Raw genomic sequence first — 24,708 nt, forward strand, 5'->3', positions numbered from 1 at the left:
CGAGTCGCCTCTCTGCGGGACGGCTTACACACACACACTTCCTTGCGCGAGGTTCACGGTCTCCAACCGAGGTCAGAAAGACTTCGTAGAACTCGGGGCTTGTGTCAGGAAAGGTGCCTTTTATTCCCCGAGCTGACCCCCCCCAGCGCGGCCGGGCGCCCATTGTCTTGCGACTTGGACGGCGCGTGGCAAGGGGTCTCGAACTACGTTCCCTCGGGGACTCCCTCGTTCACAGCAGACCAGATTGGCGGTGGCGGGTTCAGGCACAAAGCCTGCTTCGTCGCACTCATCTTGGCTCCAGCGACGGAGAGTTGAGGTCGCGCATATTGTTCTTCACACACAGTCGACATAGTGACGCCGTGGCTAGAGGTTTGCGGTAGCGTTCAAGGAAAGTTGCCACCGCTGTCGCTACTGGCTGGCAAAACTTGCACTTCAGCTGGCCGTTCTTAACACTGGGTAGCGTGGCGTTGTTGGCGGGCTGCAGGCGTCCGGTAGGCCATGGCAACCAGGCAGGGACGAGACGATTGCTAGTGCAAAACTTGCACTGTTTATTCAATGGTTGGTTAAGGATATAGAATAAGAGAACGAATGGAATTGAAAAAGTATATTGCGGGGCCCCTTAAATAGGCCCACTAAAATCGTAGGCGGGATCTTGCTCACGTCAACGTCACGTGACATGCACTGAGTCTGGTGGGGGATGGGCGGCTGATCCCTTCTGCCACGTGGCGTTTTCACGTGCTTGACTCCTCTGGTGGCAACCCACGAAGTGGTCGGGGATGCGCGGCTGATCCTTTCCCCCAGGTGACGTCTGCACGTGCTTGTCTCCTCTGGTGGCAACCCACGGAGTCTGGTCGGGGATGGGCGGCTGATCCTTTCTCCCAGATGACGTTTTCACGTGCTTGCCTCCTCTGGCGGCAACCCGCGGGTCCTGTTTGGTTCGCGGAAAGGGCCTCCTCTAGATGTTGTTTCCGCTATGAGAAAAGGAGTAGCCATCACCATTATAAGGTGACTACGCCTCTTTTTTTATTTTCATTTCAATTAAAAAAAGGTATCCCCTAGAGTCGGACAGTTCGCGGAAAGGGTGCTTCCCTGGAGTCGCACAGTTTGTGAAAAGGATTCTCCCCTAGAGTACTCGCACACACAAAGGGGCTTGTCATCCCTGCGGGGCTCCTGCCAGACCGCCAACCACTCGAGAAAACCATAGCGAATTAGAGATACATCCTCCGTTTCGATTAGGCATGGCCTTTGAGCATCCTTCTTGCCCGCAGTATTACACACCAACCGTAACACTACATGGCATTGAAAAGACTTACTAGTGCTCTTAGAGTTTCAGGGTGTAGGTGCTTAATTATTTCGTACTAGAATTACTGTATATGCTACCGTAGGTAGCAGAGTTGCGCGTAGGTCCGCCATCTTGCCTGAGAAGCAACCAAGTCTATGCGGCGAAGCCGCACTCCGTTTTTGCAGGCGACATTCCTAGCGTATCGTAGATCGGCCGTGGGCGCTTTTGCATCGCTTGTGCACCGCTTTTCCGCCTAATCGCAAACAAAGCGCATCGAAACAGCTGACTGGATTAGATTGTGAAGAAAAAGGCGCTTCCCCTTTTTTTGGGGCGCGGCGTAAGATGCAGCGCGTATATTAGTTCTTTTTTTGGACTTGCGTTCACCTGTGCACTTTCTCCGCCCTAAAAACGCATGGGCAGTCGCGTATCTAGAATAGATTGTGTATTCTATATAGGCCGATCAGATGCAGCATTCGTGAACCGCGACGGTAACGATTAGATCGCACCAAATAAACTTAGGGAATATGGTGATGTTATATTATAGATTCCGGAAATCCTACAAAAAGTTTCGTGCGAAAAAGCTACTTCACAAGGTAGTATAAGGTTCGAAATAACATAGCGTAATAAAAACTGGACAAACTTTAGTAATTGAGGTAAACAATCAGATACTTTAATAACTTTCCTTCGCTTGAATACTACTTGGCACTCAGATTTTGTTTCAATAGAGATAAATACGCTACTAAGAGCAGTGCAGTGCTCTTTTAGCATGTAAACTGTAACAAAAAGCACCGAGCCGCAACTACCTCTTTTTTGGCAGTAAAATCACAATGCGAATTTCAGAGAAAAAAACGAAGAACACTAGTGTATGCGCGTGCAAATATTTTGATATAGTGAGCTTTATCAAGTTGTGCTCTTTTACAAAGGAAACTGTACTAAATATAATGAGGCCCATACTTGCTTCTGTGTCATAGCTCTCAACATGTAGCCAGTCTAAAATATTACTGGTGTATCAATGACCAACCATTGATATTTCGACTCTGGAACCCCATTAGATCTTGTGTAGGAACATATCCATCTACCAGCAAGCAACGGATATCAGCTACGCCTGCAAGTGTGATTTCATTATGTGCCTTTTCACTGCAGGGATTCCAAAAGTAGCCTTCTGTGGGAGTGTAGCGAAAGTTTTTCTCACAGGATTGACATAGCTACATTAGAGGGAATAATTCAAAACACGGCCCTTACCGTATGTTAAATGACGACATTCATTCCTCTTGCATCCTGCTTCACATAAGCTGTAGTAGATTAAATATCTTTAATTAGTAGTAACCTCTTTCATATTCAGAAAAAACCCAAGCAGTGCATAATCATGAAAATGTGAGCTGGCTTTTTTACGACACTTCTGTGAAAGCAGTGTGGTGCATCACATGCAGAAAACTGGTAATTCCAGCTAAATCTTCCGTATCACTCTACGTGCTTCCATTATGTTAAAAAAATCCAGACTTGCAGTAGCTTTTAATATTCCAGCTGTGAATTTTTTTAGCACAGCCCAAAAAGCACGTAGCTGTATAGTCAAGCAATTTCATCTCATACACACTTGACGCAATAGGCAGTTGACTGAAAATTTGTTTGTTCAGGTGTCTTTACCTGAACACCCTTCACTAGTTTTACAAAGGAAGAAAAACAATTACTGCAGTAAGGTGTCACGAGGCAGGCCGACGAAACAAACGTGAGATGCGCTGCGCACGTTGCGTTGTTGCTACGCAGCTAGCACGCACGTGGACAGCGAACGGCAAGATCGGCCGGATTGGATTTGAATTTGACTGGCGATAACTTGTGTCAATCCAGTTCGCTGCAGCGGCGGCGTCGGGAAATACTAAAATTGGCCCGAACATCTGCTTCTCCGCAATGCACGGTTGCTTGGCTACCACGTGATGACGTTCTGCCAATAGAGGCGCTAGCGGCGTGATAAAACAGACGCGCAACTCTGCTACCTGCGGTAGCACATACAGTAACTCTATTTCGTACATGATACGACCGCCACCTGGTGCCGAGTTGCCACAGTTGAGAGATGCAAGACAAGTTCAGCAGGACAAAATGGTCGAGTGTATGCTTCGTTTCGCGCACAGTTGCGTTGAAAGGGATTTATGTGGATAACATTTTGTTCTTTCTATTCGTCCAGATATTCAGTCTCCGTTCCCGGCACACCTTGGTTCACTTGAGGACATTCCTGTCAATCCAAATGAATCGGCCAACAGTGTCGCCCGCGACCTTACAGACCGGGCCGCTTTTACATATGGTTTGGTTCTGCTGGATTGGAGAACCTACAGAGAGATACGCTCATTACATACAATGAAATTACAAAACATTACTACATGGAAAGGAGGGAGTTTCCACCCCCTCACTATAGGCTAAACAGAGCACAAGCAGTTACACTTAGGCAATTACAAACACAGTCTTATTATTCACCTGCAAAATAAAGGAATGGTATGACATTACAGACATGAATATTTTATGCAAAGCATGCGAAAAGGAGATATGCACGCTTGAACATCGGCTCTGGGAGTGTGGGTCGCTCGGCCCTGGCATTTCCCGGAATCGGTATTTAGGAATGATCAGATCTTCAGATCATATTTCTCAAGTCCTGGCTGTCCAGTACGCCCGTGATAGGGCTAGGAGGCTTGACCTCCCGGTCCCGACATGGGACTAGCCAGGCAGGTGGCAACACCTTGTACAGGACCAGAATAAAGTTTTTTCCTCCTCCTCCTCCAGCCCCATCAAGTCATCATCAAAAATGACACCGCGGATGTTGTTCATGGTGCGGCTTGGGGTTACTGAAACCGGGGTTCTCGAAATACAACCGATTACTTAGTTCCAAGAGGAGGTCACTACTTGCCAGTTTCGATGCCTTAGAGGCTGGGCCTTGTTTGAGTTAGATATTTGGAAAAGAGGAAATGCGAGATCATTTTCGTTGTATTTCCTGGTTTGCCAGAGTGAATGACTTGATAGCGGGGGAAGTATCAAGTGTGTCGGCCAAGAAATTTAAACACTTCTCCGGTGCGCTCTCATTTCTGAGGTCGATCAGCAAGTTTCGGAAGTAAAAAGAAATGAAGACAGGAAACATTGAAAGTGAGATAGAAAGACGAAGAAAGGAGAGGAGAACAGGAAAAGGCAACTACCGATTTCCGCCGTCTACATGAAGCCGAGGTCAAAGAGGTGTTGCCTCCGGCGAGGGGCCATAAAGGTCCAAACACCCGGCATAGGCTCAACCCCCGGGATCCCCTTTCCCTGGACACGTTAGCCAAATAGCTTTGGCTGATTAGCTAATATACATACCAACGATAACTCAAAAAAATTCACCAGTGTGCGCGAGGTGACTTCACAAAACACGTCCCGCTCCCACCATCGTTTATCGTTTTAAAAGCTGGCCCCCTTGGCTGAGACACACGGAGGCGAAACGCACGCGGAACAGTGCACTTAATTGTTTAAACTGAATTTCATTTTGGCTAAATTGGTTGTCATGAATACTATGTATGTCGTATACTACTGAAGCAACTTTGGCAAAGCTGTGGATCTGATAATTGTTTAACGCTTCTATTGGCACAGAGAGAAGGGAGGAAAGAAAAGCAGGGAGGTTAACTAGACTGAGTCCAGTTTGCTACCCTACACGTGGGGAGAGGGAGTGAAAGAAAGAGAGAATGAAGACGTGAATCTATATCGCAGTTTCACATGCACTAAACTAGGTGCAGCATTTCTGCAGTAGAACACTCAAGTCTGTTGACTTCAGGTACTGAAGAAGCTCTAGAATGGCTTTTTGGTCTGATGAACTGCGAGGCCAGGCTCTCAAGAGCTTTGTTTCTGTAAACGGCCTATAGCCAAGTCTATTCAAGGCACACTGGAGAGTCTGACGTTGATTATCGAAGCGAGAACAGTGGCACAGAAGATGACTGATGGTCTCTTCACACTCCCACTTAGCGCACATCGGTGAGTCCGCCATTCCAATGCGATAGTTGTAGCGAATTAGTGACCTACCACAGCCGGCACAGCAGTGCTGCGCCACGTAGTGAAATGTTTGCTGGTAATTTCAGCTTCAGTGATGGGTCGAGGCTGTATAATCGACAAGTCCTGCGGAGTATGCCAATATTTCAACGTGATGGTACGCGCGAGGTTGCGAAGCTCTCTTGCAGCGTCGACTCTCGATAAAGGTATAAGGAGTGTCGGTGCTCCAGCCTGGGCACGTCGGGTAGCGTCATCGGTTACGTGATCACAAACGATGCCACAATGTCCCGGCAGCCAGTGAAAGATCACGTCCTCGTTCAGAAGCGCAATGGTAAATTTCGTTGATTTGGGACAACAGCTGGTCGTAATTAACACGTTGTAAACCTAGCAAGCTTTATTGGCAGCTTTCGAATTGCACTTAAGCAGATGACGGGTGCACTCTGGCGGATATGACGTAAATCACACCTTCGAGATTTCTCAGCGCGTAGCGGGCGCCGCCTGTTCTCAAGACGTCATACAGAGAAGCAGCGATGGTTCTAAACATTTAGAGTATAAAAATACTTGAACATTTTAATGCAAGAGAATATTTTAAAGGGCCCCTGAAACGGTTCGGACAAATTTTGTAGACGCGTAGGGTACAGCTTCAGTAGAACATTCGCACCCCAATTTAAGTGAAGCGTTACGTATTAATGGAGCTACAAGCGATTAGAAGTTACCCTCCTCCCTAGCCATGCTTTTTCTCCTCAACTCGTTCGCCCAACGAGCGGGGCTAAGCTCCGCCTTCACTGGTTCAGCGTCACGATGCGACGTCATATCGTCCACTTCCGGTTGTTTTGGAGCCCGCCCCCGCCCACGCGAGACCTCTCCACTAGCCGCTTGGCCGTCGACCCCAAGCGAGAGCAATCGAAGCAGCGTGCGTTGCGAGCATTCTGTCGTAGCGCCGAACGTGTCTGGTATTCCGTTAACCACAGGCAAGCTGGTCATTTCGGCAAATGACTGGAGGCATAAACTCAAGCTGATGAAGGAACTTTGGCGTAGACGTACGTGAGCGCCCTGATCGGTCTGCACGGTCCAGACACTTGTTGGCGCAGCGCTTAACCAGCCAAACAAAGCGCTAATATTGCTGTAAGCAAGTGTAAAACATTTTAAACATTTATAAAAACAACGTGTTGATGATTACACTCCTGCGAAAAATACACACCAGCAGCAAAGAAGAATACACTTCGTTGCTGCTACTGTGTATGGTTGAGCTTTGTGCCACCAGGTGGCTGCACCGTGCAGACCATTCACATTTGCCCTTCTGCTCATCTCATGGCTCATCCCGTTACGGCACAGTTAAGCGGCCAGACTCTGTCCCCTTGCGCTTGCGTTCGCCCTAATACCGGACTCGCGAAACGCTATTGCGTTAGTAATCTTCCGATGTAAAGTGACGGCCACAAACGCGCAAATCCTGGCGCCGATCAGATAGCGGCAGTCCGATGCGCAGCAGCCAGTTCGCTCGTACGCTGCCTTGCAGAGGGGCACGATGTCGCAGCTTGACATACTGCCAGTCGCTACGTTTGCAGTCCACAAGGCAACAAAGTCGAATCATAGTGTTCGCGAAAAGACTGAAACCGACTGACCGCGGAGCTCTCGTCAAAATGGAGTACGTTGTAACACAAGCAGACGACACTTGCTGTGTGCCGGAAGTGCTTAAGTGTATTGAAAAATTATTCTTGTGCATTCTCTTTATGTTACTTTCTTTTCAGAAAAACAAATTAACTAACATTCCAACTATTACGAAGATCATTTGTTTACCATAAAGTTGGAAAAATTATAGATCACGCGCCCTTGTCAGCCAATCGGATAGCTCGCCCCACTGACGTCTTATGGGTTATTTCGGTCATATGGGTAGGGGCGGCTTAAAATTCCGCAGAGAAGTGTGCTGCGATCGGCAGCGATGTGCATTTTTAAAACCTTATAATAAATTACACGCTTTACGCGGGGCACTTAGATGTGTCATTTAATGATCAGAAGGACCTACTCTAACGACTCGGTACGTTTGTAGAAAATCGTCAAAAGCGTTTCAGGGTCCCTTTAAAGAAAGACCTTGGTTACATGCGGCACCACCCCGTTTCAAAGCGGAGGCTCATCTCATGTCATCATCATCTGGGTTATCCGTCACTTCCGGCCGAGCGCTAATGACAGCGTCTTTATTGTTTCTATTCTTTTTTAAGTTTCAGGATGTAAAACGTACATTTTTGCAAGCTTATCGTGACACATTCACTCGCATTTCAAGCGTAAAATCCAGCGCGGAGGCTGCTCCATCTACACAGTCTGAACCTATGGGCTTTTTACGCGGTCCAAAATTCCACTGACGTCGGTCTTTAATCTGGAGCACAGAAAACGCGAACATCTTGAACGTCAAAGACATCCTTGCCAAATTTTACGACACACACACACACAAAAAAAAAAGGAAGACATGTAGACGGCACCGCTGGCACTTCCAACTGAAGCACGGCTCCCATTCATTGAAGACATAATACACACCACTCAGAGTTGAACTTGATTCCCTTTTTTTTTTCGCTTTGCTCTTCCGCGTTTCGGCAAATGCGAAATTGCGGCAGGTAGTCAAAGAAACTGACACGAAAAGCGTTGTATGTATGTCGTCTATCGCTGTCCTGGTCCTTTGCGCTGTACGTTATTTTTGATCATGAATTACCAACTAGCCCAAGCAACCACCCTAGTTGTCAAACTACTTGACGCAGCCACATATGGGCAGAAGCTCGGCCCCTGTAAGTTTCGCTTCACTGCAACAGAAAGACTGTCCATGAATAGAGTTGTGCACACATCAGTTCTGATAAAAAACGTACAGGCGTATTTTTGCTCTTTATTTTTTTCGTTGACAGCGAAAGACTGATTTGAGTGCGCAATAGAAGCCCGTGAGGCGTAGCGGTCCGCGCGCCGAGAGGCTAGAGCAAAGTATTTTTTTTTAAACATTTATTTGTTAATAAATTATTTCATTGTTGCTTCCACATGATAATCAGAATAAACGATAAATCACTCCGCGATAAGTCACCGCTGTTCGCATTCACGGGCGGCAGCTGCTTTTCAACAAAAACGAAACGAGCACGGTATCCGTTTCCCAGGTAATCAATCTGTGGTCTGGTCACCCACAAACCGAATGCCAATAAACAAGCTTAAAATGTCGCACCATAAAGATATCTCACAACATATGAAGTTTTATTAATAGCGCAACTATTTCGAGTTATCTCCGGGGGGTCGCCAGGCTAGAGAAATATATTGTACGAGTCTAGGGGATAGCGATAGAAAACAAAATACTCACAAGGGAGAAATATTCTGATACCATCATAAAGTAGCAATGATTATTCCATAGTCTGCCTGCACTGGCGTCGAAAAATGATGGGGGCTCATTCCATCCTGTGAGTCTGATGGGCCGACTGCGCCTGCCTACACTTGGGTCGGGCAGTGGCCCGCAAGAAAACAGCGACGCTTCTTCCGGGCAAATGCGTAACCACACCACTATTACATCCCAGCACCAATTACCCCCCCACCCCCACTAGAGACCTCTTGGCATCTTTTCTGAACGCACGATGCAAGCTTTTAGCGAGGAGGAGTAGATACGCTACCATCACATTCACCGGTTATGTGATCTGCACGGTAGACAAACTAACCAACTTCCTCTTGATGACGCCATCCCAATTTCGACTAGGATACCACGTATACGCACCTACGTTAATCCATACTGTAATACGCCTTGTTGTCTTCTAACGTTACGCGTATCCATTCCCTGTTCAATCCCGCATTGCTCCCTTCTCCATCTCTTCTCCGAGTTTTTCTGACGGCGGTTGTAAAGGGTGCGCACAGCCCACCTTCCAGGAGCAGCTCGCACTATGAGGTCGAGGCGGCATCTTTTCCGCGAATCCGCGGCACAAAAAGGAAACGACGGGTGGCCCAGCCTCTGCACACGCGACCCCCGCCACGCACGCTTTCCGTATCGTCGTCGTTCGCACGAACCCCTTGGGAGTACTCGCCCGGAAGGGGCGCGAGCAAAAGCCCAGCGGCGTCAGAAATCGACCTGCCATGCCAGCAGCCTCGTTTGCTGAAGACCGCGAGTGGCAACCAATCGCGAGTCAGAAAAAACAATATTTACAGCAACAAAGGTACGGCCGGTAGCGGACGCCGCGGCACCAGCAGCGCCGGTTGAAAGGCGGCGAGGAGGCGGCGCGCGGTTTGTCCCGGGGCTCGGCCGACGACACCGGCGACGTTTTCCGGAACTCCTGGCGGCGCGCCAAGGAGTGCGACCGGGCGCGCCCGCGGAACTTGGCCAGCGCTGGGCCGCGAGCTGCTCGGAACGGTGCGGCGCTGTGTAGGCTTGGGCGTGCGCACCGGGCGTCGAATTGAAACGCGCCACCGAGCAACAAGAGCGCCCGGCATGGCACGACCCGCGGACAAGTGCGGCCATGGCGTGTCGCGTGTCCCTTTCCGCGCGCTCTTGTTGTTCGGTGGCGCGTTTCAAAATGTGCGCAGTACGGTCCACTGTTAACGGGAACATTCCAACTTGGCTGGCGCTCGAGCTGCATGTGCTAACTGAAGCTACGCTCCGCACATGTGTGCCCACGTATACACAGAGAGAGACTCCTGCGCCGCCAGCCACACGAGCTTGCCGGGGCGAAACGTTTGCACGTGCGTCTCCTTCGTGGCAGACGGGCCACACTGTATGTGGAAGCCGCAACCCTCGTATATGGGAACGCATTCTGCAACATTTCATTTATACGTTTTTGTCTTGCGTCGGTCGGCCCACCCCGGTGATAATCCGAGCGAATGACGACGGAGATAAAAATGCGAAATGGACAGCTGCCAAATAAAGACTTAAATCGGCCGTCGGACTCGCAAGACACGTATGGTCGGTCGGCGCTTTGGTTGTCGCTGGTAGTTTAAATGTGTCCCCGGGCTATCAGGGACGTCGCGATCGACAGAGTTGCGGACTGCTCCATTCAACTACGCGAACATTACACCTTATGGACGTGCTACATTTGTTTCCATTTCGTCGTAGCTGGGAGTCGAACAGGCGACCCCCGCTGCTCGGCAGCAGGACGCCCATTCTGCGCAATCATAGCGGGTGCAGTTGCAACCGCTGAGGCTACCGCAGTCTGCGCAGCACTGTCGCCGGTGTTCGCACATTGTCGTCTGTTATTACACACACTAGAACGTACCGCTAAGGCTTCAACTGGGGTCGCAAAGCTAAAGCTTTGTTGCGTGCACAGCGCAGCGCACCGGATTGCTGCGACTCCTGCCGACGTCCGCATCTGGCATTTTCGGTACGCGACCGCGGCCGGTGTCCAAAAGTCGACATCGCGCGCAGCACAGCAGGTCGGCTTTCTGAACGACTCATAGCTAAGGCTAGAAATAACCCAGCGCATACAACATAAAGACGTCCGTCGAGGAAAGCGAAGACAGTGAATACAACCAATCATAAGCACACTAAAGCAATCGCAAGCGCACGGCACTCACCATGGGAGCGCCCGCCTGCACGACAGGTGAAGCAGGATGCTGGATAAAGGACCGCGCCGACGGCGTCGCGAATTGGCCACCGATTAAACCGACGGCAACGTTCAAGCGTCTGCTCCACTGCACGGTATTTGGCTAGGCTCTTCCTTTCCGCTTCTTCCCCCAAGGCGTTCCTTCGCCGTCTCTCTCCCCAGCCGCGCGTGTGCCCGCTTTCTCAAGATATACCGCTCGGCACCCGACGACGGAACACGATAAACCGGCGGCCGCCCGAGCAGTTTGCCATTGCACCTCTTCCGGCCGGCGCATAAAGTGAACGCGGCGGTGATGTAAGCAGCGAAAGGGCAAGGCGGAAACAGGAGAGAAACAAGCCAGTCGCTTATTGATTTGTGCCGATACGAGGGCGCTTGTAACGTGCGGACTTCCAAGAACCGCCGGTGCGCTCCCACGGCTCATTCTTTCTTTCACACTTTTTTCACTCATTCCTCTTGTCCGTTCATTTCATCGTGCCGTCACGCAAAACAGCGCCCTGTTTAGAAAAGGAGGGTGGGAAGGGAGACAGGGAGGGGGCGCTGAAAACCTACGTTTGCCTGCACGTTAACCGGCGCCCGATAATTTCATTGTGCGAGAGTTCTTTTTCCTAATACTACACCCCTTTCTTATCACTCGTCGCAGCGAGCGGCCGCTACAGGCGACTGCGATGACCTGACGAAATGCAACGAAAAATGGGAAGAATTTCTACGTAATAGGGACCCAAGCGTGGCGCTTGGTGAGCAGCTGTGGAAGTAGGCACTGAACTTGTGTCACGGGCGTTCCATTATATATGGCGAACGAAAGGTAGATTTATGTGAAACAAGACAGAGCTACAACTAAGCTCCCTCCCACATTACATTTAACAGAAAACTGATGTTCTCATTGTTTCTGACACTGTAGGCGTGGCTACAAAGCGCACTGCGCCAAGCGGCGAGTGCACGCCCGACTGGCACGTACCGCTTGCCACCGCAATCGGGTTTCGACTTCTTCACTCATTGCGCAGAGCGCCGTTCGACACGGAGCGGTGTTTGGCTTTCTCTAGAATACACCGAGGCCGTTTCTCCTCGCTGTGCGACCACAATGTATACAGCAACGTCGTGTTCTTAAAGCGGCTACGAAGGCAAGACGTAATATCGTCTCCTTGAAATGGGCTTTCACCGCGCTCGAATGTGGATGCTCCCTTCATCAGATGCGTTCAGAGCAAGACTTCGGGTGCAAGTAGATCGGACAATTGTTCCCGTACGCCTCTCCACCGCTCTGCAGGCTTGCGCACACTACATCGGGCGCAGGCAGCGACTATAACCCCGGAACGGCACAAGCACCATAAGACGTTCCTGCTGAACCTCAAAACTGCAGTGACAGGTCAGTTTTAGTGTTGGACGTTTTTTACTCGGACGGGCACTCTCATGGTTCGTGTGCCCGCTGACTTCAATTGGTGCGGCTGATAGCTTCGCAATAATGGCTGCACATCGTGCAGTCTACCGCAGACACTCCGAATAGAGGATGTTGTTCCCGGTGCTGTCCGCTGCGTGTCTTTTGCTGCAACCGTAGTTCTGCGCAGCGACACTCGAAGAGGCGAGTGCAGTGTCTGTTCCCACCCCTGTTAAGCACGAGGCAGCGGGATCGAATCCCAGCCACGGCGTCATGATCATATCGCGATTTTGGCACGTAACATTTTTTTGTTGCCACCCCTGACGTTGTCACTGTTCGCGGTGCCATTTCAGAGGGAACGGCACAGGCAGAACACGCTAGCTGCGATCGACCTTGGCTCCACAAGGCCCGAGTGCGCAAGGCCCTTCGGTGAGCTGAACACGCGTGCAATCGGAACACGGCATTGCACGGATTGCGCGAAATTAGCTTTTGTTTTACGTTTTACGCACGCGCTCGCATAAACAGTAGCGCACGCTTATCCTTCTCTCTCTCCGTCGCTCTCTCCCCCTTCGCGCGAAGCAAAGAAAACACATACATAGTCAAAGAAGGCTGCAAGCAATGGATGGAGCCCGACAGCGATTCAACAGCTTCTGTATAGCGCAGTGAAACAATTCGTTCGTCCCTATATGTATACTTGCTTCTGTACATTTGCATATAGATGAGGCGCCATGACGCAGCCTCAGATATTTAAATTTCTATCTCGGTAAGCTCCCAACCATAGGAGGCGGATGTCACATTTTCAGTTCCGACAGCCGCGCGAAGACAACAGAGGCGGTCACATCGCTCACAAAAAAAAAAAAAAAAAAAACATTTGTCGAAAGCATACGCACAGGGTCTTGTTGTTAAAACATTTATCAAAATAATCAAAACGCTTCCGCGTCCAGGAAGTGGATCCATCAGGGTGGGTGGAGGGACAAATGAGTAAGTTAGTTCAGATGTTATTGACCATCGTGACTCTTGCAGAAATCGAAGTAATCACTGGAATATGAGGCGCCGTCTCTCGGGGGACCAGTGTGAAGGCGCCAGGCGTCCAAATCCCGACGCCTGGAAGCAGAGATGAGGGTGGCTATGGCTCTTCTCCGGTGCTCGGCGAGAGCCATGCAACCCCTCAGTATACGTTGCTGATCCAGCAGTTGGTTCTCTGGACAGGAGCTGCAAGTGGTTGATTGTTAGGTCTGGAGACGCATCATGGCGCGTAGGGCTGGTGTCACCGCTCTACTCCGTGGCGATGCGTCGCACGCGTGTGGCTTCAGCACGGGCCCTCGGCAGAGGCGTATACTATAGGATGTTCCGGAGCACGGCCCTTCGAGCCGCCTACGCCTCTGCAAGGACGGCAAGGACTGGATTTACACGAGTGCCTGACGACTCGTACCCCATCGACCTGGAGGTGGATGGGGTACGAGTCGTCAGGCACTCGTGTTCAGTCTCTGAGGGGCAGGGAAGAAGCTCCTTTGCCAGAGAGTCGGCCATTCGGTTGCCAGCGACCTGAGCGTGACCTGGTATCGATTCGAGGCGGACAGTGTGGCCAGCCTCGTTGGCGACTCGCATCGCTCGGTGTATCGAGTGAACAGCACCACCAGCACCACTGCGCGAGTGCAGCCCGGCGCGGGCTTTATCGGGGCCTGCGAACCTGCGTAAACAGTGCGATGAGTGAAGGCTGCAAAAGGAGGCTTGCGGACGGCGTTTCATGCAGCGGGTATCGCAGCCAGTTCCGCCGTTAATGAGCGGTTGCAGGCAGGGCGGCAGGAGCCGCGCCGGTACTATGACAATTCATTTACACAGTAGCGCAGAAGCACGTGGACGGCGGAAGAGACGGAAGTGACACAGCGCTATCAGGCTCAATATTCGCTCGAGCGCTAACGGCTCAAGCTTCGTCACTGAGGGAGGCGTCGGTATAGACAGCGTGGTAATGAGCAGGAGCGTCGAAAAACATGCCACCTTGCGTAGGACGACTGACTCTCTGTGTGATCGGCATTCATGTTTTGGCGAATCGGTGCATAGGCCCTGCTCATGGTACAATGCCACGGAGCAGGGAAAGAGGGCAGAGGCGTTGAGCGGACTGGCAGATGAAGACGCGAGAGGATGTTGGGACCGGATATCGTGGCTCTTATAGTCGGCACATGCGAATGCTTGGCAGCCTCGGCTATACTGCCTCGATCGGATTCATCTGGGCCATTTGGGCACGGCGGTAAAATGATGTGAAACGCGCCAAGCCGGTGACAATCCTGATGGCCTCGTGGTTGAGCGATTCGAGTTTTTAGAGCGCATCTCTGTTCCTGCGTTGACCGTCGCCGTCCCTTGGCGTAACCGCGCGAACGCGCTCGTGCCACGGCTCGCGCGGTCGCCGTCTTCCACAGCTGGCTCCGATGCCGCTCATAATGCCAGCGTTTCAATACTGCCCCTCCCTCTGTGAAGGCGCTGACGGCGCTGGCCCACTTCCAGTATGTGCGGTGATTTCGGTCTCAAATTCCTTGCCTCAAAATATCGCGAAATAAAAACACGTACACAGCTGCGCTCAAATTTCGCATTAGGGAGTACCGTAATCGTCAGACATCTTTTTCGTTGCTTTTGGATCAGACTGTAGAGGTTATAGCCGCGTACAGCACGTGAGATCAGTAGAGCAGTCACGAGACAACGCAAAGTTCGCTCCTCACTTCCCCCGCTTTTGGTATGCGTCACAATATTGACCAACGGGGCTCCGGCGGCGACCAGTCCGATGGCATTCAAACCAGACTCGGCACCGCTGCCAAATTTCTAAAGGAGGTCGGACTCACCTCCGACCGACAAAACCAACTTCTTAGTACTGTAGGCACGAAAGCAGTCGGTTCTGTATCGCAATTTTCGCTCCCCTCTGATGACGAGAAAATATCTCAGCAAGACAGCGTCCGAGTTCTAGGCATCTGCATCGATGCAGATGGTGGTGCAGCAGCATGGCTTCGCAACATCGATGGCATCAGATACTCCACCTAATCTGCCGCACGTGCACAGCGTGAAGCGACGCGCGGTACAAGCGAGAAAATGCGCCCGCCGCACTGGTTCGTGAATTATTCCGAAAGGCGACAAGCAAACTTGCCGGCGTGGTAACCTTGCACTGCACGGCGCAACCCAGTGTGCGTGATCTGCCGGGAAGAACGCACGCAGCAAACAGAGAACGACGACGCACGTTGGCAATTCACTTCGGCGGCGGACAAAATGGCACACAGGCCTGTAACTTGAGCGGACTGTACTGCAAACATGGCGGCGTACAAACATGGATGACTTTATTCTGCGTACTTCCTGCTCGCTTTTCTATAACCGATTCTTAGATACGCTGCAACACGACCGGTGACTGCACGGTGTTACGATCGGCCTGCAGGAGTACCGACCTGCAAAATTTTCCCAGCCCGCTGCAGCTGCGGGGGTGGCGATCTTCGGAAAAGCGACCTTCGAACCCTCCCCGCCCGCTGCCACGAGTCGCCTTGTATAAAGCCAACAATGCGGCTCCTCGGACAGCCCAGAGGCGCCGGCGAGGCTAGCCATGTTCGGCGGAACGAGTATTGTTAGTTGGTTCGTTGTCGCCTTCACGGTCTACTTGGAGCAAGAGAACTCCTGGAAAAGTGTGCTTTGTGGTGCTTTCTCACGGTCCCCTGAAATCGTCACAGTCAAGTGACAGACGCGGCTACTGACTGCGGGGTCAGCTCTGGGATCAAGAGGCGCCGGCTTGGGTCAAGCGTATCAACCCCTGCCTGCGACGACCCACTCCCCTCGGTGTGTTCCGTGAAACCAAAGTGCGAAACTGAGTGTGTGAACCCTCTCCCTCAAAGGCGGGTCGACTACGATGACTTTGGGACGCTCCCATTGGACGACGGTTGAACGGCAGTTTTCCCTCACCTAGGGATCTAGGGAGGACAGAGGGTTAAGCAGCCGTTTCCGGCTCTTCGGTGTGCTTTCTTATTCAGTCAAGCTAGACTGATGAAATTTAACTTTCTCCACCTTTCATGTAGATATTGTAAATAAATCCGTATTCCTCGTTCTCAATGAGAACAAGTCCCTCCCTTCAACAACGTCCTTAGCGTGGATGAGTCGGACGAGGGCATGGGCCAGCTACCACTTATTTCATGGCCGACCCCAACTCTTACAAAGCCTGTGCCGCGTATCGCTTCTGCAGTCGAGCGTATAAGTCACATTCGCAACGAGGGGTTTCCATGGCGCCTGAACTGGCCTGCCACTCAGAGTTGTCGCTGCAATATCGCGACGAGTCGCATACATTCACCGTGAACGAAGCGACGCATCCCCCCCCCCACAACAAATTCCGCGATGAGCGCCGGGACTTTGTCAGCAAAGCAAACGACAGTTCGGCAGCTCCTGTAGAGAATATAGCGTTAGAAAAGCAAACACTCTCGCCAACAAGCTAGCCGCTCCACGTGGAAAATTTTACATATCCTGTTGTGCTACTCGGAGTGACAGCCGCTGAGGACGAATGAACAAACAGAAACGGTGACACGTACGTAATAATGGTCACTGAATATTCGTGAACCATGCAACTCAACTGCAAACTAAGTTGTCCTTAATCATCATACCTTGCTGGTGAAGCAGCGCACTGACACGGACACTGTGTCCGCGTCAGTGCGCTGCTTCACCAGCAAAGTATGATGATTAATCACCAACTAGCCCAACTTTCCACATTACTAAGTTGTCCTTTTGCCTTGAACATTCGATACCACCCCCGTGCTATTATCCCTTCGCAACAGCGAACAAGCGCCTTAGTTACGAATAATAATAATAATAATAATAATAATAATAATAATAATAATAATAATAATAATAATAATAATAATAACGAGGTTCGACGTTCGGAAACGGCAAAGAAATCATGATGGATGCCGATGCGAAGGGCTCCGGGTCAATCTGGCCACCCAAAGCTTTTTCGAAGTGCGCTCAAAAAAAAAAAAAAAAGATATACACGGCTTTTTCTTTTTACTCCATTTCCATTTTTCTTTTTCCAACCGCCGCGGCCTAGAATCGCAACCGCGACCTCGTAGTCGGCAGCAGAATGCCACAGACATTGCGTCCCGGCGGCGGCTCTAAACACTCATTATTGTTGTTATTATTATTTCGTTGCTTGTTCTTTTCTTCTTATATTCACCTGCAGATTTTTTCCTTGCTTTATTTTTTAAGGCATTCGTGGGCGTTCGATGCTTGGCAAAGCAGCAAGCACGCGTAGTGAACAGATCGAAGTCACGTGAACCAATCCAAAGTACGTATGCGTTTATCAATTAGACCTTAGTTTCAAAGTAGCGCTCAACCCTTCGAGTTGTTCCTGGGTACGGTAATTGATCAACTGATTGATTGGTTAATTAATTGGTTGATTGATGCAGCCACAACGCGGCCACCCTCACCATGCAGGTTACTCGGCGGTCTTATATGCGCAAGCCCCGTATTTTTCTTTTTTATGTTCCTGCTGTTGCATTGTTACTGCACTTTAAATTATGGGGTTTTACGTGCCAAAACCACTTTCTGATTATGAGGCACGCCGTAGTGGGGGACTCCGGAAATTTCGACCACCTGGGGTTCTTTAACGTGCACCTAAATCTAAGCACACGGGTGTTTTCGCCCCATCGAAATGCGGCCGCCGTGGCCGGGATTCGATCCCGCGACCTCGTGCTCAGCAGCCTAACACCATAGCCACTGAGCAACCACGGCGGGTGTTACTGCACTTTATATTCGCGAATTCCACATCCGCTCAAGCTTCAGGTTACAGCCTGCGGTCAAACTTCGGCAGAATCACAAAGGAAGTGCGCTTGAGCGAACTCCCCAGCCACGCAGGCCAGCCGGATCCGACCGCGAGATGCCAAAGAGTAGCGCCGGTGCGGCCCTAAACCATGCTTTGTTAGAAAAAAATACTCGCAAAGTGATTATTATTATTATTATTATTATTATTATTATTATTATTATTATTATTATTATTATTGTGACGATGATATGGTCGAAAATTTTTCTTTCTCTGTTTTATTTGTTTCTAGGCGGTCCTCAGTGTTACAGCGAAGCTCTCCCTGCCTGTATACTTACCGCTTGTCGAATGCTGCTTTCCTGTCGATTCTACAACTTGGACCACCGGGTCCAACTGAGCATGTGCCAGTCGAGTCGTGAACATGTACCATGTCCTCACACGACGCCCCTAAGCGGCTTGAAAACGCTCGTGTGGACCTCCGCTCACGCGGCAGGCCAAGCAACTCGACAAAACGCAAACGTTCGGCGACTTCAGACAAATACATACCCACACCCAAAATACATTAACAAAATCACAGGGGGCAGGGAAAGCGACAAATGTAGGCGCTGTTCAGAAACAGGAACACTCACACACATAATGTGGGAATGCACCTCGCTGCCGTTCTCTCATTCCCCCGTCAGCAGCGAGACTGACTGGACAGCCTGGCTCAGTTCCGAGGACGTCGACCGACAACTTGAACTGGTGGACTGGGCGGAAAAGGCCAAGCAGGCCCAGGGCCTTACTTGAGCCCTAACCCTCAGCCACGTCCCTCTTTACCCTTCCCCCTTTCAATAAAGTTTATCACCACCACCAGCGAGTGCCCCAGGATGGGTACGCGCCGCACAAAAGCGTATAGTGTGTGGAGAAAGAAGCAAAGAGAACATAACTGATTTTATAGCTATATTAAGTAGAAATAAAACTACCCATCTCCCATTGTGGGTACGTGCCGTGTTTTGAAGGCACAGCAACACGATAGCTGGACCACGGCGTACACCCAGTGGCAAAGAAGGATCAGTAAACACAACCGACTCCAGTGGCATGGAGTCTGCGGTGGCACGGAGCCGAACTTTATCTCCTGCTTTAACATTATCACCTTTGTAACTTTATCTCCTGCCTAAGCCACTCTTGTTTTTCTCCGGTAAAGGTTTAGCGCGATTGAAGTGTGCCTTCGGACGCGACCTTCCACCGCGCTGAACGCCGCCGCCCCCCCGGCCGGCCACTTTCAAAGCGCGCGCTTCGCTGTTCGCGGCCACTCGCCCCTCACACGTCACGAGCAGCATCTCGTCTGCTGCGCACAAGAGCAGCGCGGATCGCTGCACGCGCGGGTACAGTGAACGTATGGATACTCCGCGTCTGAAGCTATAGCCAAGCTGTTCAATGAAGAGCAAGAGAGATTATCGATGGTGCAAGATACAGTTACAAAACCTGCAGTGTTCGATCGTCAGACGTCTGGCGAACGAGCACCGCAGGAGTTCTCCGTGTAGGAATATGTGCTTACATATTAAGTGTTCCTCAAAGATTGTGCAAGTTTGCATTTTTGTACACAACATTATTTTGTAATATGCGTAAGTTTTCTGTACAATTTCTCAAAAGTATTAAGTTGATTGTGTTTCTTACTTCCACAGGTTCCCCAATTACTCCGAGAGGACGTCGACTACCACAAGACCGCGAGGGGTCATTGAAGGCCGTCTTGGTTCCCGTGTTAGGCAGGTCATGATCAACCTGTCAAGTTTGAGAAACGTTCAAGCGGGCGTTCCCACGCCGACATAACAGCCCTCTTCCCCGAAAAAGCGTCACCCCTTTGTGCCCTAAATAGACGAAGAGAAGGGAAGGACGAGGAGAAGGCCCGAAGGGCAGGAGCTCGTCGACTGCAGAAGCTGACGAAGGCACTCACATATACTTCCACAAGTTCCCCAAGTTTTCCAAGAACACATCGTAGACCACAAGACCGCGTGGGGTTATTTAAAGCCGTCCTTGCCCCTGTGTTAAGAAGAACCACTCGAGGCTCGAATAAAGTCACAACCATGCACCAATAAAGTGAATACATTCTTTTCTACTTTTTCTTCATCACCACGATGCCCGCCTTCGTCGTCGTTTCCCGATTCTTGCGGTGAAGACCCACCTCACCCGGTCGAGATCGTATCAACACGGTCCGCGCAGCCGCGCAATACGCAGCCACCGCCTCGGAACGTCATCAGCGCACCTGGCGCCGCCACCTGGAGGTGTCTGCTTGCGTCATCAATTGACCTTGCGCCGCCGTCCGCAGCATTTCGTGTCGCCGCAGCGCTGTCGTTCACATGCTGGTCGGATCACGTTTCATAACACTGACAATGACACCGGGCGGCGTGGAGATGCGCAAGTGGCACAATGCTTACGCGCACTTAGACAACTGCACATACTTAGTCGATACCGCGTGAAGTTTCCTTCTTTCTCTTAGACGTGTTCATTTTTCAGGAAGAAATTCCGCGGAAAAACTGACAGTCAGATAAATTCGTCTCTACGGGAAAGAAGCTCTGCGCAGCTGGTGTCCTCGCAATGAATAGTGGCAATTTCGCCCGAAAGGCGAAGCACCGATTGCGACAGCACATTAGTAGGCCGCCATACCAAGTAAGGATAGCAGTTGTGCCGACCGTATCAACTTGTAAACAATCACCTACTCACTAAATTAATAAGCATGGCGTCAGTGCTGGCGTGAGGCAGTGCGGCAGCAGCAGCGAGCGAAGTGACCTTCACAGCACGAAGCGATATATCGCTTCAGCGGAAAGTGAGCGGCGAGAACACAGCACACTCAAAGCTACGAGCCCTGGGACGACTGCCCCCAAAGCGGAGCGCTTTCAAGATGAAGCCCGCGCGACCGCCCGTTGCTGCCGATACACAATGTCCTCGACCTCCCCTCCCCCCGGTTCCGTGAGCGCGACGGAAGCTGGGGCGCTTGCTCCCCGCTTTCCTCCCTTGAGCGCGCGAGATCAACTTCGCACGCTTTCACTCGCACATACAGAACACGGCGCGCGGCGACGGTGTTATTGCCCGTGGACTTCATACGGAAACATCACGGCGACGGCGAAAATGCGCCTGGAGTGTCCATATATTTACTATCGCAATAGTAAAAAAAAAAGGACCATGTTGCATGTATGCATAGGGGGCTAACAGTCCGAACTGGGCCGGGTCGGGTACTGGCAAGGTTTGAAACCACCGGGACAGTGGCGGCGTAGTGGCTTCGGCGCTAATTGCGCTGCTAAGCCCGACCGCGCGATCGAATGCCGGCCACGGCAGCCGCATTTCGATGGGTGCGAAATGCAAAAACACCCGGGTAACGTGCATTGGGTTCACGTTAAAGAACCCGAGGTGTTCAAAACAAGGTAATACAATGACTTATGCCATCCGTATTGGAACTATCACACTCAATGCGCAGTGATGGCATATGCCCGCGGAAACAGACGCTATGAACGGCGAGACACTCGGCGACTCGCGTAGGATGTTTGTCGGTATACACTTCGGCATTGACGTCACGTCACGCTGCAGTGCGCCCGAAGTATATCGATAACACGGTGCGTGGTTCCCCCTTGCACGAGAACTAGCTTCGACGGATTAAGGCGCATTTGATAGCATCGTTCCAGAAGGCACCGCTGTTCAGTCTTGCGCCGGGAGCCGAGTTGTACAGAGTCCTCCCATATAGGTGAACCTTTGCTTGCCATGAGGCAGCTTTGCCAAGCTAAAAGCAACGTTCTCCAAGGGGAGAGCGAAGGCTGGCGTCAAGAGGCGACAGCGGTGAGAGAGGGGAGGATGATCCCCCCGCGAGGGCAGATCATAAAGCGCCGCGCGCTCTAAAGTTTCACCGCGCTGCTAAATTGACTCCGCGAAAAGGCCGGATCGCCGACGACGCGTCTGGCTTGGTGCCGCCAAGTTTCGCTCCGAGCGGGCGGCTGCATCGATGCCGCTCGTCGTCCGTCGTGCTGCGCCGGCGGTTAAATCCGACAGCGGCAGGTCGAGGGGGCGACGCGCCTGATTACGCTCTTGCTTTACTCCCTTTTATCTTTCTTTTCGAGGGTCGCTCCACGTAGTACTGGCAGGGCGTCAGTTCTACGCTGTGGCGTGTTATACGAATGAACGAATCGACGGCAGCACAATGGTTCTGACCACAACTCCGCAACCTGAAGGCATCAACTACCAGTTGAAGCCGACGACAAGAAGATATCACGTCTCCAGAACGACACCGATATTTACATGCACTTATAGCACACCTGCTCGTACTCAGGATTACCAAGCACACAACGCGCGCGCACTTGTGCTTCACCGCGATGACATGCCCCGGTGCAGCAAAGCGAGCTTCCAGGGTGCCTTTACGCACACCTGTTTGCTTCTTGCGCGTGGCACCTCGGCACATATGTTTCTGCGTTCTGCATATCGCCGAGGCAAAGCCGAAACGCTTTCTCGTTTCGTGCTTCCTAAATGAGCCGACCTTTTCGCAAAAGGGCCAGTATTTCGCCATAGGTGCGCGTGGGACACAGGTGTGGTATAGTCACGAACGTGCCGGGACGCTTACGCCAGAGTTTACGCGAGGCCTCGTTACGGCGACGGACTTCCCTTCCCTTCTTAAACGTACCTGCTACCCTCTGCACATGCCTCGGAAAGGCGACGACGGTGCTCCGCAGCTGGCGCGTCTCGCCCGGATCCAAGAATAACCTCTGTTTGCCGCCGAGTGGCAGCGCATTTCCTACTTTTATGTATTTCCTTCCTTGCGTCGACTTCAGAACAGCACCGCGCACCGTTTCTCCTGATTGGGCGCAAATTCGCGAACAAGAGAGCTCGAAAGAGCTGCAATTTGTAGCCACTAGAGAGAGAGAGAAGAAAAAAAACGCTTTCGCATTCGCAGTATTCGTGAGTCGACGTTCGTAATCGTGAAAACGCTGCAAACTCCGCGCCGGCCTCGTTAGGCAGCAATTCGACGTGAGTGCCTCTATTTTTTCCCGCGCTTCTCTCCTCCCAAACGAACGTACTTCAGTCGCAAATTACTTGCCCGCGGCTACAAACAGCGCAGCGGGACGTAAATCGGCGGAATTAAACTAGCTAGAATTGCTTTCAGGACGCGTATACAATATGCGTGCACACCGAATTGGTGGCAAGCGAACTGGAATAATTTATTCATAACCAAATATAGAGTAAAGGTTGCGCAAGAACTAGTTTAACATATTTAAAGCCACTTATCGCTACGTGATCTGAATGCGAAGGCATTAGGACTGGACTAAGTTATCACCTTAAATTAAAACTCCATCTTTAATCCGCCTTGCTCTAATTCGTGCCAAAGGCGTCCGCCCGTGGATGTTCACCGTAGGATTTCGCAGTGCGAGCCGCACCAGGTACAGCGCCGGGAATGTGACGTCATCATTTGGCCACGTGGGTTCTCGTGCCATCGAACGTTAACGCCTGACGCTCGCAGGATTTTCCGTTCCGTGGGACATATAAGGTTTTGTCTTAAAACATACGCGCAGGTTTGTTTTAATAAACGAACCCTCATATGTGAACTACGTGTGCATCCGTTCGCGCTGAGCAAAACGGTTCCGTTCACTTTGCAGGTTAGCTCGAGTCTGCCTTTTTCTCGCAACTTCTCTTTCGTTCCGTATCAACCCTATCTCACTGCTGTACTGGCATTGGTGTGGGTGACGACGTTTCTGGAACTATATATAATGGTCACGATTTTGTAGCGATGCCTTGTCCGACGCTATTCCTTTTCGCGCTTTGCCAGTGATCAGAGGGACGCTGAGCTCGCGTTATCAATTGGATCAGCCGATTGTGAACTGTCGATGATAAGAGCGGCATAGAATCGGAGAGGAAGGCATCGTCACACATCTCGGCTGCCCTAAAAGGGACGGCGAGTCGACAAGCTTCAACTACTGTCGGCCTCGCGAAAACGTCAAGAAGCGAGTTATAGCTGCCCTCCACATGGCTCAAGTCGGCAGGCGCCTGCATGGTTAAAGCGATACAGACAAACAGGTGAGGACAGTTATAACTGGGCGAGTTAGCACATTCAGTTACTCTTGCCCCGTCTTCTGTTATTCGGGCGCTGTTATTTTACCATGTGCAAATAAATGACAGTGACGTAATTAACTGTACACAGCATTTGTCGGTGACGCGGACGATAAAGCTACTTTTAAAAATTCACCGACGATTACAACACTCCCTAATGCTAAATTTGAGCGCAGCTCCATAAATGTTTTCATTTCGCGATATATTCAGGCATCGCACTGATCACCGCACCTATCTGGCAGAGCCGCGACGCTATATATTGTTGCCGCTCGAGGTGGCGTTTGGGCTATAGCAATCCACCAAGCCCACTGACGAGTACGTCCGGTAGCAGGAATGAAGGAAAAAGTGTTTATTTTATATTACTTACACCGGCTCCTGATACGGAAGCCTACTCCAGACAAAAGCATATCAAACGTCCGAGTTCACACCAGGACACGTGAGGCTCTCCGCACGAAAGGTCTCCGCTTTTTATCCCGTCGTCTTCCTATAGGCGATTAGACTAGGGAATCTGATGACTGGATCGCGGCCAATCACAATCATCGAATCTGTCTCAATATCCAGTCCAGGATTTCACGCCGTTCCGCCGAACTCCGCCCCCGAAGGTATGAAATATGTGACCGTATAGCAACCTGGGAACCCAAGGTCGGCGCCGTTCTTCGATATCATTCGATCTTGGCCCTTTTCA

The 24,708-nt window shown here is 51.0% G+C and overlaps 1 protein-coding gene across 3 annotated transcripts in view; it reads right to left on the bottom strand.

The window, feature by feature from the left end:
* The window catches only part of LOC142571369 (diacylglycerol kinase delta), a 481,001-nt gene that overhangs the window by 427,307 nt on the left and 28,986 nt on the right, over positions 1–24,708 (bottom strand). The window contains exon 1 of one of the 3 annotated variants that reach the window (XM_075679656.1): positions 10,793–10,927. The exons of the other annotated variants lie outside the window; for them this stretch is intronic. Coding sequence (XP_075535771.1) covers positions 10,793–10,795 — 3 coding nt within the window. The 5' untranslated portion in view covers positions 10,796–10,927. Of the gene's footprint in view, positions 1–10,792; positions 10,928–24,708 lie in introns of those variants that run through there. 3 annotated transcript variants of the gene reach the window in all.

The sequence above is a fragment of the Dermacentor variabilis genome, chromosome 2 (genome assembly GCF_050947875.1).
Source record: "Dermacentor variabilis isolate Ectoservices chromosome 2, ASM5094787v1, whole genome shotgun sequence".
Classification (NCBI taxonomy): Eukaryota; Metazoa; Arthropoda; class Arachnida; order Ixodida; family Ixodidae; genus Dermacentor; species Dermacentor variabilis.